Genomic DNA, 17,008 nt, shown 5'->3' with positions numbered 1-17,008 from the left:
GATCTCTCTTATTTTGTTAAAATTATTCACATTTTCACAGATTCTGCAAGGGGTTCCCAGACTTTTTCTTGCAACTGTATATACTAATTTTAATCACCTTTTTGCTTTTGGTAGTTCAATTAAATAGTCTTGTGGTTTCCTAATTTTTAGAATTAGGAATACTCCATATATTTTCACAATTGATATGAGATGATAAAAGCCACAGTTATTAATAAAAGATGCTTAAAAAAATGTTTTATACACTATTTGATCTCATATTTTGTTGCATTTTTTTTGTTTTATTTTTGTTTTGTTACAGTTTTTGAATGAGAAAAACTTTTTTTTTTTTTTTTTGAGGTACTACTTCTCTTTTATCGAATGCAGTAAATAGCTGTCTTCTTGATTGTTGTTGAAGTGCATTATCTAGGTATGCAGGTGTGCAACATCAGTACATTCTTGGAAATGTACATTCTACATGTTCCATGGTAGCATTTGTCCTTTTAACCTGAATGTTCTTTGACCTATGATAACAACAACCACAAAAATGTACTGAGATGTTCAAACAAGTAAATATACAACAAGTACAGTTTAACCACAGGGAAATTTCTTGGTACCTATAGTAGTTAAACATGAAAAGAGCTGCCCAGCTCACAGTTCTCTGCTACTTTTTTCTCCACAGTTTTCATATCTTATTGATTGTACTTTTTTTGCATAATATGTGGCTGAGAAGTATGCATATTCAGATGCAAAAGAGTGTCTTTGGTTGTGCTTTGATTTATGGGAAGCATATATCATATGCTCTTACAAGCAGAGACTAAATCAAGATGTAGATCATCTTGAACAATGAATCACTGATTACCATTTTAATCAGTTTTCAAATATAATCTCATTATAAAGGTTTTAGTTCAAGGACCTGGCAGAGACCCGTTTAAACCTCTAGAATAGCCTTTAAAGTTATAATACCATCTAGATAATATTGTCATCTACCATGCATGATTACTTAAATCATTAATTAAAATGATTATGATAATTGGGTTATTAACATGCTTGATTGCCCTTGTCTGATGCAAATTATGGTAAAGGAAAAAGACTTACAAGAGAGGTTGGGGGTGGTGCAAAGAGAGATGAAAAGATATATGAGCCAAAGGGAATAAATGAGAGTGTAACGGGTGGGGGGGGGTGAAAAGGAGAAAAAAAGAGGCAGGAAACACTGATTGAGAGAGTGCTGAGAATAAACACCCTGCTCAATGTCAATAGCGTCAATCAATAATTTTCAGCTGTTGTGTAACCTTTCTACACTACTTCGACTTAAGAGCAAACAGAGAGGACATGCTCCTGCTGTTTGTAATCAGCCGAGGGCTGATGTGTCTGCTTTAAGTGATGACATGACCTTTGTGAACCTAAACATAAACTATTTTAAAACAGAGTCTGATTATATGAAGTTTGACAGGCATGCTTTAGTCATATAGTGATGCTATCAGATGTAATACCATAGTAATTGATATATATTATGGTTCTACCATATTCATATACTATGCCGTTTATCTGGTTTTTCATGGTACATACTTCAAAGAATACCGTAGTATTACTATGTCCAAACACGCATTGTATTACCATGTGCAGTGGTACAGTGCATCATGTAGTAATACCATGGTACTTGCATAGTACTACCATCTGATACCTGTTACTTCACGATGCATCCAAAAATACTATACTGCTACCATGGTACATGTCCAAAAGGTATGGTAGTACTGTTGGTAGTAGTGTAGCAGTGCTCAGCAATGGTTTAAAAAAAAAAAAACGCAGTGCAGAACACGAGAGTCTTGAGACGCACTTTTGAGATGTGATGCAATAACGGAAATAACAGAAATAGCCAGATAGATACTGTTTTTGACGTGGAAAAAAAGAAAGTAATCACACTGGCTTTCCAGATACAGCCACTATGAGCACCTCCTCCGCCATGTAGACTTCAAATAAAACAGTTGCCATGCCAACTTGCTACTGTAAACAGAAACTCACAGTGCTTGCCCCGTCCTTGGGGTCATCTGATTGGTCCACTGTTATGAAACTGACATTGATGTGTGGCGCTGCGTGTAAAAGTTGAAATTCTTTACCTGACATGGCGTATTAAAAATGCGGTGTTCATGAGACGCAAGCGCAACGGTCATACACGTCCATCTAGCATGCGTTTACATAGAAAAACAATGGAAAAGTAGAGCATTGGAATAGAAAAATGTGTTCTTTGTGAACGGCCCCTTACTGTGGTGCCATGTCTAATAAACCATGGAGAATTTTGTCTCCAAAAAACACAATGCTAGCATTGTACATATCCAAAAACATCATGGTAATACTATGGTACATTTACACAAAAGTAACTAAGTGTTGTATACACACAAAAAAGTAAGCAGCTATACAGACCAGCTTAAAGGATAGGTTTCCCTTATAGCAGAAACCGTCTGCGCTTTTATAGCACCGTGCACTGCAACACTTGTTAAATCATCAGGGCCTGTTTATCATGCAAAACCACCCTCCCACCAGTTCTGGACAACAGACGCAGCTGAATGGATCCAATCAATAGAGCTCAGGGAGAAATGTCAAACAAGCCATAACACTGCACAACATCACTGTTTTGTCACGTGTATCCCCATACACTCTGGAGTGGGAGGGAGAAGAAAAAGGGACTGACTTCCTACTTTGATGGAGAGCTCTTAAAGTTAACATCAAATCAATGTACACAGTTTTTACATTCTTAATACACTTATGCATTCATTCATTCATTAGTGCATGTTATTCCTAAGAAAAACATCTTGCATCAATATGTGACTTGCTTCGTCTCTGACATATTTCCTTTCATTTGATGTCACCTAAGCCATGTGGGTTGTCGGTTAATGTAGTCCTCTAATACTGACAGCCAGTCACTCATCAATTCAAATCTAGAGTCATTATTCCATATAAACACCCACTTTTCACAATTCAGTCAATTCATGATGGTTAAAATAGTCCCTGCCTACACATTTTTTTTGTCTTTGAATATCTTTTTTTGGAAAAATGACTCATTACAGAAGTAAAATGGGTTAATTTTAAGATGTTTATATCACGATTAGTATACTCTGTATACAGAGTATAGAGTATAGTCCAGTCTAATTTGTGATTATGTGTTGCATGATGGTGAATGTGTTACTTGCTTCAAATAGGCCCTGAGTGCAGAGAGCCAGTTCATTATTAATGATGCTCACACTGTGTGTTCCATCTTGCCCTACAGGGGGTCCACTTACATACTCCAAACACACACGCTATGAGTGTTATCCACAAGATACTGATGCCCACCTTAAAAAAAAACTTAAAAAAGCTGTTGAATGCACTGAACTAGTTTTTTACTTTAAGCTGTCTTGATAGAGTTTATAGGCTTGTCTTAAAACAGAAATAACCTTAATGATGTGTGTGCTTATTTTTCAGGTTCTTCTTGCAGTCCTGGAGACTCGCTCTCAGAGGGAAATGATTCCACATGAATTGCATGGACCGCTCTCCCACAGCAGGTGTGACTTCCATTGCTTAAGACTGAAATCTGTGTCCATCCAACCTTAGGCACAGGACATATCCCCTATCACCACCACTCTCCTCTCTACCCCATCCCCATCCTCGCTCCGAGTCAATCAGTGGGAGGGCACACTCTGTTAGCCAGACAAACTGAGACCAAGAGGGAGAGGAAAAGAGCCAAAAAAGCCAGGGGGAAGAAACATCCAGAAAGTGTGGTACAAGAATCTCAGACACCATGAAGTCAAACCAGGAGCGGAGCAATGAATGCCTGCCCCCCAAAAAGCGTGAAATCCCAGCAAGCACTCTGCCCTCAGAGGATAGGCCCATGGTGATGGCGCCTGCAAGTGAGAGCCAGCGTGGGGGGAACCTGGCCTGGCTTGCCAGTCTGGCAAGCGGGCATGACAGAGGGCGGCTGCACATCAGCACCTCCGCAGAATCCGATGGGCCTCAATACAAACCGTTGTCGGCCACGGCTGAGAGCGCACCTTCCTCATCCACTCACTCAACCAGAGCTCCACCTGCAGTGACCACAATACCTGCAGTGTACACGTCACCCCACGGCACCATCCAATACACACCCCTGCCTCCCAATCTACATTTCATCAGCTCTCCGTACTCTGCACCATATGCTGGCTACATCTCCCCCCTAGTTCCCCATTCGGCTGCCACCACTACCACACAACGTGATGTTTATGCCAGCACCTCCATTTCTCCAGCATCCAAAATTGACCAGCACCACCATTTGGGCCGTTCAGGCCTCGTCACAACTGACAACACCTCTTCAGCCCACTCCACCCAATATGTCCAAATTGCTGGTTCTCCTCTAAGCGTATCCCCTAGGACTGCACAATCACCCCATGCTCATTTGCCTCTACACCTACACCCTCACCACACGCTCCCCCTGAGTGGCCCCTCGCAGGTCTTAGTTCAGTACGGAGATGGACTTTTACCCAAGAGGGAGGAGACAAGGCCCAGGGAGGTGCTGAATGGAGAGCTGGAAAAGAACAGACGCTTTGGTCCATCTCCCGAGTCCAGTGCAGGGAAGCAGAGCAGCACTGCCAAAGGAGGTTCCTCCTCCCATCAGCATCAGATTCACCAGCAGCAGAGCCCACATCACTATGAGGCTCGGCATGTGGTGCTACCTGCTGAATATGCGCAGGACAGTGCAGCCTTGCGGACCTCGTTGGTGCTGGTTCCAAACAGTCATAGCTCCAGTGTTGCTGATCCCGGAGGTACACCGGACAAGCTGCCTCCCCCAACATCCCACACTGAAAAAGGAGGGATTTGTGCAGGCAAACCTGTGTCCCGCAGTTCCTCCTCCTCTGCCTCCCTTCCATTTCCTCCTCCACCTCCACCTGTGGACAATCTGAAGGGAGCAGTTACCACACTGTCTCCTCATGCAGTTATCCAGACCACGCATAACACCACAGAGTCACTCTCCCTGGGCCTCCCCTCCACCAATTTCTACCCCACCCAGCAGCCCATCATTGGTTACATTGCCGGCACAGGGCACCAGCAACCTCTCAGCTACCACACCAGCCTACCCCAGCACCTGGTCATCCCTGGAACTCAGCCGGTCATCATCCCAGTAAGTGGAACGGAAGCTAATGCTACATCGACCACAACGCCCTTGTCTGCGGCACTGCCCCATGCTTTCGTCACCTCAACGGCCCCCAAAATGGAGAATTTTGAACCTCCGGCCCCATACCCCCACCCTGCCGCAGCTGTGGTTCAAGCCCAGTTGCATCTGCCCGTGGTTCCGGCCCCTGCCAGCCTGCTGACGACTCCACCACCACCCTCAGCCCCTTCACTGCCCCCTTACTTCACGAAGGGCTCCATCATCCAGTTGGCAGATGGGGAACTGAAGCGGGTGGAGGACCTGAAGACGGAGGATTTCATTCAGAGTGCTGAGATCAGCAATGAGCTGAAGATTGACTCCAGCACTGTAGAGCGCATCGACAGCAGTCATACACCTAACTTCGCTATTATACAGTTTGCTGTAGGAGAGCATCGCTCACAGGTGGGATAATATATTTTTGCTTTACAGTTGTTGTAGAAATGTTTGATGACAAATGTGAGCTATTATTTCCCATATACACAAGGATAAGGGTGGGCGATATATCCATAGAAATAACAGCAGAAATTTGTCAAATGGTATGACTTTTTATAGCATCATTGTACAGAACTTCCGGCACATGGTAGTAAAAGAATTTATTAGAAAAAAAATAACGTTATGCAGTTGACCCTTGGCTAAGCCCATATTTAACTAAATTATCACAAAAAAAAAAAATGTTTTCTAGAATATATATTTTTTTGTTTATATTGCCCACCCCTATAAACACAGTACAGGTTTGTTTTTTGTTTTTTTCTACATAACTATTGCAATGACTTGTCAAATGCTGTATGTATGTTTATAGTGTATATTTTTATAGAGTGTTTATTATTAGGTACATACAGTACAGTGCATTTTTTTAATGTTATCATTCATATTAGAATCACATTTATTTGAGTCCTGCTGTCTTTAAGAAGTGGAATTACAGTGGAAATATATGCCAATATATTTTGAACCTTAAGACATGTTTATAATATGCAAATGGTATCCAAAGATGGCTAATTTAATTTAATTTTTAAGTGCTCATTGGCAAAAATCTTTTTAGAAACCTTTTACTAATGCCCAGGCATCTTCTTTACTTTGTTACATCTTTCATGCATTTTTATCATCTCAGTTTGAATAACCATATGATAGTCATTAAGTTTATTTTTTTATATGCTTTGAGGCTGTGAATGTCCTCCTATATGAACTCCACCTGCACTCAATCAGTGTAACTAGATGTGGGGTAAATTGGCAGCTGAAATCATCTCCCTGTTCCATAATCCCTCCCCTGGCTGTCCCCATGGCATCTTTGTTTAGTTTGTGTGGGATTCACTGGCAGAATTGAGTCATTCCTTATTTCTGCTTCCTTCTGTTGTACTGTGAGTAGGCTGTATGAAAAATCTGCTTCATTTGTCTGGGAGTTGAGATGGGGCCACCCACTCAAAAGCAGTTCTAAAGTCTGTCAGTTTGAGAGGCGCTGATTAACAGATGCTATTTAGCAAAGGCCTTCATTCATATCATCAGGCATTTGTGCATGACTTCTACTGTATGAATTCCATGTCCTCTCTTTTTGCCTCCCTTTTTCTCTTGCAGGTCAGCGTGGAGGTTCTAGTAGAGTATCCTTTCTTTGTGTTCGGCCAGGGCTGGTCATCCTGTTGTCCGGAACGGACTAGCCAGCTGCTCGAGTTGCCATGCACCAAGCTTTCAGTGGGTGACGTCTGCATCTCCCTCACTCTGAAAAACCTGAGGAACGGCTCCATTAAGAAGAGCCAGGGGCAAGTCTTGGATGTGCCGACCCTCGGTCCACCCCTTAAATCACCCAAAACACTCTCAAGCGGCACGCGTGGAGGTGTTCGGCACACAGAACAGGAAAATGGACTTGGGCAGTGTGTAGATCAGGGAGGTGGAGGCGGTCAAGGCAATAGAGAGAATGGAGAACTGAGGTTTGGCGAAAGAGACATCTGCAAAGCACCACCGCTCACTGAATCAAAGTCCAGCGGTAAACCCACAGGCCGTAAAAGGAGGTGGTCGGCCCCTGAGGGCCGCAAAGTAGAAAATCCTGAAGGAGAGCCCCCTTTAACGTTCCCCAAGCCTTCCTTCATTCCTCAGGAGGTTAAAATCAGTATCGAAGGCAGATCAAATATTGGCAAGTGAATGCACATTGGACTGTCAGGTTTTAAAAGCAAAATTTGCCCTCAGAATTTTTTTTTTTTTTTTTTTTTTTTTTTTGAGTTCTGATTTGATTTTCTATCCAGATTACTTAAAGGCTAAATTAACTCAGTATGTACATAATCACTTCTAACATTGTAATAGATGCATTCAATATTACACCGACAATTGGTGCAATTCATTTGATTGGTAAATTCAGGGCAGATGTAGTACAAGGTGAGAAGGTTATGAGACACCTGAGCACTGCATGGTATCCTGAAGGCTTCAGTATATACAATCAGTCACAGCTAACAAAGCTAAGCCTCTCTAGTCTCTTACCTACGATATCCTCTATTTTTTTTTTTTGGCCCACACAAACTTGGTTCAACTACACCTAGTGGCAATTAAAACATTCGCCTGCTGAGTGAACCTAAAAATGTTAGCAAGGGAAGATGAACAACTGGTGTGAATAACATTGCTAATGGTGGCAGAACGGAAATCACTCCTCCACTGGTTGCAGGAGTTTACATGATGTCAGCCATCTTGTTTAACTGTGACTAAAAGAGACTATCCAAATCAATCCTAACAATATAGAGCAGCAGCGTCAGCACAGTTAGACTAGCATAGATTATATTAACATTTATTGAAATGCAAGAAGAAGTTTCCAAATACTATGGTACAGGCCAAGAGAGATGATGTCATTGAGCGGGGACAGTTGCTCCATAGAAAGACGAAACTATCATTTTAAACAGGGAAGATGGACAAGTCTATTTTTATATATCCAACTGTCTAACCTTTTATTTAACTATTTTTGTAGTTTTGCATGTTTTAATTTTCTGTCTCACTTTTCAAACCCTCCTATCATACCTGATGGGTAGATTTTTTTTTTTTTTTTTTTTTTTTTGTGATGAATGTGTAAACCTTGCAATCAGGGGTTATTTTTTTACTTAGACACAGAATGGGTTCTTGTCTATATATATATATATATATATAGATGCATGTATGTATCTTGATGCATACAAACACAATGGAGAGTAGTCCCTTGTTTTTCGTGCAGTCTCGCCTGTTTTTTGTTCATACAAAAGAAAGTTGATTATTTCGATAGAAAGAGAGCGAAAGTTGTCTGAGGAGGATAAGATGAGTGACCTGAAGCACTTAGTTAACACACCTGTCATGCTCACTAGCTGATAGTCAACTGATGATTATTATTATTATATTAATTATTACTATTATTATTATTATTATTATTGCTACTTCTATTTTCTTTTGATCTATAAACATGAACACAGTGCTGTATGCTGTATCGTGAATTGGATGTTGCATGGCACTCTATGGGAAGGTGATAGCTCACGAGGGTCACTATGAAAGGATGAATGTAACAGTTGATGAAAGAGCAAACAATGAGATTTTGTCCCCAAGAGGACTGCTTTAAAGGAAGCACTTTTTTTTTTTCATTGCTTTTGATTGGCTTAGCCATCTCAAGCGATCTGACAGCTTGAGTAAAGACGGGCGCAAGAGGCCGTGGCCCGTTAAACAACTGCCATTTAAAGTCATTTAAAGCAAAAAGAGTCATATGAAAGTGTGAATGCAGATGGAAATGAATACAGAGACTGTTTATATATTTACAAGAGATGTGAGAGATGAAAGTGAGAAACTCTGGCTACAGACATTTTTGGAGGATCGAAGGGTGTCATATACCTGTTTGTTAGCAATGTATGTGGTCGTGCACGCATGTGAGTTTGTGTGCATCTGCGCACGGGCTTATACACGCATAAATACGTACACGGTTATGGTAATTTTCAATCATGTTGAAATATGTCATGTATTTTTTGTACATTAACATGTATAGAACTGCATATGCTATATCTATCTTACTGTATGAGAGCGCAAGACTACATGAGCACGTTTTTAGTCCCGTCCCCCAAGACACTGACTCATCGAACGTATGTGAAAACAGTCATGTAGTAATTTCAGTGATCTGTAGAATATTTGTGTGAGTGTTGCGTGAGTGTTTGCGTGTGTGTGTGTGTGTGTACAAACCACACATATTATAAATAGATATTTAAGTTCTACTTAAGAGAATATTGCAATTTGCACATCTGGAGAGATAGTAACATGATTTATTTTGTTTTCTGCCAGCACAGGACAGGGCCGAAAACTCAATTTTTACTGAAATGTAGCAGTTTCTTGACATGTTTGCTTGGTTCGCAGGTCTGTTGGGTTCATTTTCATTAGGAAAACAAGAGAGAACCTTTTCAGGAGGGTTGGAATCACACACATACACATGAAGCAGGATTGTATACGGTGCTGTGTCGAGGCGTTCGCTTCGTAGGGGTGGATGAAGTCATAGCCTGTAGCCTGCATACTTGTCGAGTCATTCGAGCGGCCACACTCAAGTTAGCTTGGGTAGGTGAAGATCTGGCAGGAAGATGGGTGGTAGTAGTAGAAAATAAAAGATGCATGGATGGATGGATGGATTTAATGAGTGGTGGTGGAGGGTGGGTGAGTGCACCCCATATACAATTTGAAAAATGCTTTATTTTTTTATAATAAAACAGGGTTTCTCAGATCAACACCACAATCGTGCATTTTTTCTTTTTTTCCATTTGACATGGCGTCTCTGTCCCCTTGTAATGTGCGTGTTTTAGTTTTACTTAGATTGTATTTGTGGATGTATCTGCTTCAACCAATCAAACTTGATATTTTCATTGTGTTTATTTTTTGGGCCAAAAGGTAGAAACAAGATGTGATATTGTTTGTCCAATGAACCACCCCAAGAACATGACTGTCAATGGCGAATCGGTCTTGCATTCGTTTTGTTTTTCTTATCTTTCACTGTTGTCCTTCTCTTGATCAGTGTTTCATTGCTTCGATCATTTTACAGTCTGCCTCCTTCTGGTTGCACAGTGCGGTTCCACGTACACGAGAAGCATTCCGAACAACGGCACGTAGCAATAACCCTTAGTCTCTAGTGCTGAACCAAAAAAACAAACAAACAGAGAACCGGACATCAATGCCAGATCTTCTGTTCGACCTCAGCAAGCTGTTTTTTTATCCTCTTTAGGTTGATTTGCGGTTTGCACATCCAGCCCTCAGTAACTTCAGGGAGAAATGTAAATTAATATGCAGTGACAGAGTCTGTCCCCTCTTAGCCGTCTTAACCCATAATCAATAGTGACCTCCAGATGCTCTTCAGGTGCCCATACAGAACCAGTACGCCTCTCTCAGAGTATGTTTACCCAACCGCAACCGTTAGCTACCTTCTGTTGCCTGGCATGTACGTGCGACCTCTTTCTCACCCGGCACACACTTTTCTCTTTTATCTGTCTTTCTCTCTCTCATTCATAGCCATAGAACCTTGACAGTATTTGTGATGGAGTTTCATATTGCCTAGCCTGTCGAAATTAATTTTTTTGTGGGGTCAAATATGTAACGGTAATACTCACCTAGCATACAAGTCAATGTGAATTGACATTTCAACCCATTTTGCTTCCATAATGTGACGTATTCCAGAGTTAAACAGAATATTCAATCAAGAAAAGTGGGCTTTTCATATCAGAATGTATATGAGTTTGCTAAAACAATACCTAAATAGCTAGTTGGTTAAGATTATCCAATAGCCTATGTAACGGATGTAGGCCGGTAAGAGCTATGCCTGTAAACCTCACTCCCCTGATCTCAAGAGGTGCTCTAGCAAATGACGCTAGAGACTGCGGTCTTTAGCCTCCTTGTTAGAGCGCCCAACGCCCATGCCTGCGGAACAGGGTTCGAGTCCCACTTAGAGCGGGTGGTTCGAAAAAGAGGGGTTATATTGGTGCCGTGACCCGGATGGGAGTGAGGTTTAGGGGGGTGAGTGTAACAGATGTAGGCCGGTAAGAGCTATGCGTGTAAACCTCTCTTCCCTGATCTCAAGAGGTGCTCTAGCAAATGACGCTAGAGACGGTGGTCTTTAGCCTCCTTGTTAGAGCGCCCAACGCCCATGCCTGCGGAACAGGGTTCGAGTCCCGCTTAGAGCGGGTGGTTCGAAAAGGAGGGGTTACACCTGCCTGGCCTTAGTGATATCATTGGAAAAGTTAAGTCGTTTTACGTTTTTTCCTATTTTTCTTTTCTTTGAAGTACCTTGCACCGATGATTCGCTCACAATAAGACCTGGAATGAGCATTGAGGAAGTAAATGGGTTTGACTTTGATTCATGTTGACTTTAAGCGTCACTTGTTATCGACCAGGAGACGTTCAGTTTCAGGTATATTATTTGTTTGCATTTGGAATTGTTACTTGAAGACGTTTTGACCTTAATTTGATGTCACTGTTTGTTTATCTGATATTGAGGAACAAGTCCAACTGCAAATGAATTAAATATGCTTGACGTGCGATGACCTGAATGAATGAAACATCACAGATGTTCTGTGCCATCGCTTTTGATGGTCATCACAAACAAAGAGAATAAAAGATGCACATGGTACAGCTGGCGGTTTATTGTGCTGATAAAGATAGTCTCTTATGACCTCCAGTGCTGAGATACAAGAGAAATAAGAGAACATTAAAAGTGTTGGCTGCTGTTTTGACACCTATTTTAAAGAGTCAATGTCACATGAAACTCAAACCCCACTGGTGATGTTCTGAACTCTTCTTCTGTTTAAGCTTGACATGTTTCCAACGTCGTAACAGTTTGTGCCATCTGCATGTAGCACTGTTTCTGTGGTTTCCATTCATATACCTTCTCTTTGTAGCCTGTGGGTTTTATGATTTTATTTCGCTGTTTGTGAGTAAACATTGCAAATATTGTGCTTCACTTTGTTGAAATGTTGCACATTTCTGCACCCCCCCCTACCCTCAGTGTGTTTCATTTTCTTTGGCAGAGGGGAGAGTTTGCTGTTTCTGACATTATGACAACATCATTTGCTTTTCTGATAAAGGTCAAAATCTTTCCTTGGGCTTACTCAGGGATGAGAAATAGGTTTGAATGTGTGTGTCGAGGAGGTTGTGTGACCTTTGAAAGGTTTGTGTACATGTAAAGAGGTGTATATATATATATATATATATATATATATATACATATATATACATATATATATATACATATATTCTTGTGTGTGTTAAACTGCTGTAACCAGAAGCAGTCATTTCATTGGCCCTGTGCTTTGGTTTCCCACAATGTCTCTACACCATATGAGGCCTTCCTAACACACTCTGTCCGTCTGTTTGTCCGCATCACAAGCTGTCTGTCCGTCTGCCTGTTGTCCCTCTGACGTCACAAGCCCAGATCCTCACACATGCAAGATACTGAAAAAAAGACTGAGAAATGATTCATCAACCTCATCGAAGTGGGGACCACTTTTATAGAAACAAACGAAAAACAAAATGCACATTTTTTTTGTCATTTATAAAATAGATAGACTTGATAATACTGTTTCAGCACTTTCTAATCCCGAGGAAAATAGGGTGAGAGTATGGCGTCATCGCAGTTTCTCCCCTCCAATACGAATTCCCTCCGTCTCGGCCCGTTCCTGGGTCCAACGGGTTGAGACGACGAGGACAGAGAGTTGAAATAAAGTTTGAATGGTCCTCTGCGAACCTGAGATGACTTTACTTTTTGTTGTACTGATGTGTGCTCCAACACCGTCGTTCTGTTTTGTTTTATTTTTATGTTGGTTCTATATTTGACCTTGCTTCATGTACTTTGGACTTTGTACTTTTGCTTCGGTCTCCTCTGTAGCACTCTTTTATCATGGTAGGAGACGAGAGAAAGTGTTTTAATGAATGTTTTTAAGAGAGGCTCTGTGACAGCTCTCTCTCTCTCTCTCTCATAAGAGGAGCACCGCTGACAATTTCTTTGTTTTTACTTTCATTTTTCTGGCACAAATACAAAAAAAAAAAAAGACGAATGTTGGATTGCGAGTTTCAGCAGTTTGAAAAATAAATCAAAAGTTTTTCTTTTCTTTTATTGTGGCTCTCATTGAAGAAAAACAACTTTATTTTGAGTTTGCTTTTCTTTGAAATTAGTTGTAAAATCAGTCAGGATTTCTCTGTTCAACTTGACTGTTGTTTGACATCTTGTCAATTGTCCAAACAGCTGGATTAATAACCTCAGGCTGAGAATCTTCTACAGGCCCACATTATGGTTTTGTTTCACCCTAACTTGATGTATGGGCTGCTTGATATGGGTATTGTAACTAGTCTTATTGTTAATGCTATAATTGATATATGATCATTCAGCTATATCAGTGCTGGATAGTGAAAGCAGTGCACCGGCCCTCGTCTCTCACGTCGTTTTGGTGAGCCGGCAAACTGACAAAGGCTTCCTCGGAGAGAGGTACATCCTGTGTTCTGTCACCCTCATCTGGCCAGGCCTGTCCAGAGCACAGGAGTGAGACTCGCACAACCCTTGAATCCCGAGGAGTATTTGTCACTGTTGGGTCGAACTGGACGCTCAACCACGGTTAACCGCTGAGAACTAAACGCCAGGGACGTATCGACCATCACAGGCCGGAACCGACTCGTGTACAGATGCTGTTTTCACATACCCAATGTCACCTTCACACATAGCAATCAACAGCCTCGTAACGTGTGTATTTATCCTTCAGAATTTGTACAAGTACACTCTCAAGATAACATATCTTCAAGAAAAAAAGGTCATTTTGTAATTCTGGATTTCTTGCCAATGAATGCTTAATAAGATGTCTCTGTAAAATTGTACTCTGTAAAATCTTTTTAGGCCTAATTTTAACATTTCCAGGTATGTTTTGTGTAGATTCCGAATGAATGGTGAAGGTAGTTTCTCATGAATTATCGCCCCATGATTTTAAAGCTGAGGCCAGATAAGATTAGCCGGATGTGAAATAACACTATGTCCACCTTGTAAGGTGAACAGCGTCCGGTTATCATCAAACGTGCACGCATGTCCAGCCACCTCTATTTTTTTTTTTTTTTTTTTTTTTTCCTGTTTGTTTTCCCTTTTGAGGTTGAAATGTTAAAGATGTGTTTTGTGATACACAGGAAGCCATTGGTCATTCCTCAGGAAGGAGTGGGTTCAGATATAGCAGTAATACCCCAGGCTTGCTGGACTAGAGGTGTTGCAGGTCTTGTCATAAAGAGATTTGAAGTCTTCCATTGGAAGGGAAATGGAAGCTGTTTCTAGCTTCTTTTTTCACTTGCCATTGGGCAGAAAGATCCACGATCATAAAACCTCCTGATTGGACCTTTACCTACTGTTCAAAAAAACATTGACTCGGTGGAGGTAGGTTGCCATATTGTCAGTGTTTTGTTTTCTCCATAGTTTGAGTGCTGTGGATTTACTGGACCTATAGTATGTTAGACATCATGTAGAAATGTTGAGCCAGACTGTTAAAGAAAAAAAATGAATGTCACATCCAATCCTGAGGTTCTATTTTCTTGGAATTGTATTTGAGGATTCTGGCCAGTAGCAAGCGTTGGCTGTTGGAAAAGGAAGTTGTGTTTTGCACCTTACTTAGTAAAGGAAAATAGATATTAAAAAAATAAATAAATAAAGCATAGGACATAATTGTGAAAGGCAATTTATTTGTTCTTTTGGTTCATTTTATTTCCATATGCGTGCATACTCTGTAAGTTGTGTAAAATATTGTACTTGCACTAGCTTTTTTAAGAAAGAAAACTAATATAAAAAAAATTGAATTGAAATTCTATTTTCTAATTGTGGTGTGTCTATTTGTAGGATACACTCACGTTGTTTCTTGGATTTTTTGGTCCCTTTCTTTGATGGTGCTTGCCGGTTTTCTAGTTAGAACTTATTTCATTATTCTGAACAACAAAACAATATTTGATTCAGGTTGTGAACAAATTTGTTTAAAAAAGAAATTGTCTGTATACCAGTACAAGTTTATTGTTGCAGTATACACGTACTAATAAAAATTACAGTGCCAATTGCAAACTGCACCCTTTTTGGAGTTTGTGATTTGTGAGAACGGGATTTCAGAGGTGCTTTTGTCAGATAACTCAAACAATTGTACATTTAGGTGTTCCACAGGTTTCTTTGACTCCAGCGCACCTAGTCAATGGAGTGTGGGTGTTGGCGGAGGAGGCGGCCCTGAGTATTCGCTTCTGTTCCAAGCTGGATCATTCATTTGAAAAAGTGTAGATGGAAGACATTGAGATCTTATCAGACACGACAAACCCACACTTGACTGTGTGGGAAACGGCAATGACTGGCACAATGAGCTTAGACTGATTCAGCTATGTCTGCTTGTCTGTTTTTGTGTCTCCATATAGTTTAAACCATAGTACAGTATAGTCTGAAAAGAAGGTAAGTTGCTTATAAAAGTATTGAATATACACATTTGTTGCAAGAATCATGAGTTAGCCTATCATCTGTGTGTGATGAATACTCCCCCAGGCACTGAACTTTGTAAGAAATGTTTATCAAAAATCTTTACACGTCTTTCTGGAATACTCGATTCTGATCAGCAGTCAGATATTTCCATGGCAAAGCTGAATATTATCAACTGAAACCAGTGTCATGAGAAATCGGGTCTCTTTAGCCGGGTTCACGCCATGTCGTAATTATCGTAATTTTGAGCTCTTAAAAAATTCCCAATTTACAAGTTGTAATTATGAGCTTTACGAGGACGTGAATGCTGAAATCTCGTAATTACGACATGGTGTGAATATACCCTTTGAGCCAAAGGGATTTGCTTGGGGTCCTGATAGAGTGCAACAGTCGGGTTTCAGAAGTACAAATCATTCATTTTCTCCATAGGAGATTTTTAACAATTTATAAACCATTTAAGATGGCTACTGTGAGCTACAAAGTTGTTAATTGATGCTTTTGTTGAAGCCATTAGCCAGCATTATTTCAAATTATTTTTTAAAGTAGGTAGCCTATTACATTTGAACTTAAAGGTGCCCTAGATTCAAAAATTGAATTTACCTCGGCATAGTTGAATAACAAGAGTTCAGTACATGGAAATGACATAGAGAGAGTCTCAAACACCATTGTTTCCTCCTCCTTATGTAAATCTCATTTGTTTAAAAGACCTCCGAAGAACAGGAGAATCTCAAAATAACACCGACTATTACGTAACAGTCGGGATCATTAATATGTACGCCCCCAATATTTGCATATGCCAGCCCATGTTCAAGGCATTAGACAAGCGCAGGACATCTGGATGTACACAGCTGAATCATCAGACTAGGTAAGCAAGCAAGGACAATAGCGAAAAATCTCAGATGGAGCAATAATAACTGACATGATCCATGATATCATGATATTTTTAGTGATATTTTTAAATTGTCTCTAAATATTTCGTTAACATATTGTTAACGTACTGTTAAATGTGGTTAAAGTTACCATCGTTTCTTACTGTATTCACGGAGACAAGAATGTCGTTATTTTCATTTTTTAAAAACTTGCAGTCTGTATAATGCATAAACACAACTTCATTCTTTACAAATCTCTCCAACAGTGTGTAATGTTAGCTTTAGCCATTGAGCACTATCAAACTCATTCAGAATCAATGTAAACATCCAAATAAATACTGTATTTACGCGATTAGACATGCTGCATGACGAACACTTTGTAAAGATCCATTTTGAGGGTTATATTAGCTGTGTGAACTTTGTTTATGTTGTGTAAGGCAAGCGTGAGGTCTTGGGGCGTGGAACACGAGAATTAAAGGGGCCGCAGCCTGAATCGGCGCATTTATAATGATCCCCCAAAAAAGACAGTTAAAAAAATTAATTAAAAAAAACTATGGGGTATTTTGAGCTGAAACT

The 17,008-nt window shown here is 40.5% G+C and overlaps 1 protein-coding gene across 4 annotated transcripts in view; it reads left to right on the top strand.

The window, feature by feature from the left end:
• Positions 1–15,324, top strand: part of atxn1a (ataxin 1a) — a 112,330-nt gene extending 97,006 nt beyond the window's left edge. For all 4 annotated transcript variants that reach the window (XM_067361714.1, XM_067361715.1, XM_067361717.1 and 1 more), the window contains 2 exons: positions 3,436–5,536; positions 6,704–15,324. In XM_067361714.1, coding sequence (XP_067217815.1) covers positions 3,752–5,536; positions 6,704–7,264 — 2,346 coding nt within the window. In that variant the 5' untranslated portion in view covers positions 3,436–3,751 and the 3' untranslated portion in view covers positions 7,265–15,324. The remainder of the gene's footprint in view (positions 1–3,435; positions 5,537–6,703) is intronic.
• Positions 15,325–17,008: the final 1,684 nt, after the last annotated feature.

Source organism: Chanodichthys erythropterus, chromosome 15 (assembly GCF_024489055.1).
Source record: "Chanodichthys erythropterus isolate Z2021 chromosome 15, ASM2448905v1, whole genome shotgun sequence".
Taxonomy (NCBI): Eukaryota; Metazoa; Chordata; class Actinopteri; order Cypriniformes; family Xenocyprididae; genus Chanodichthys; species Chanodichthys erythropterus.
Note: the sequence above shows the minus strand (reverse complement) of the source record. Positions and strands in the feature narration are given on the sequence as shown.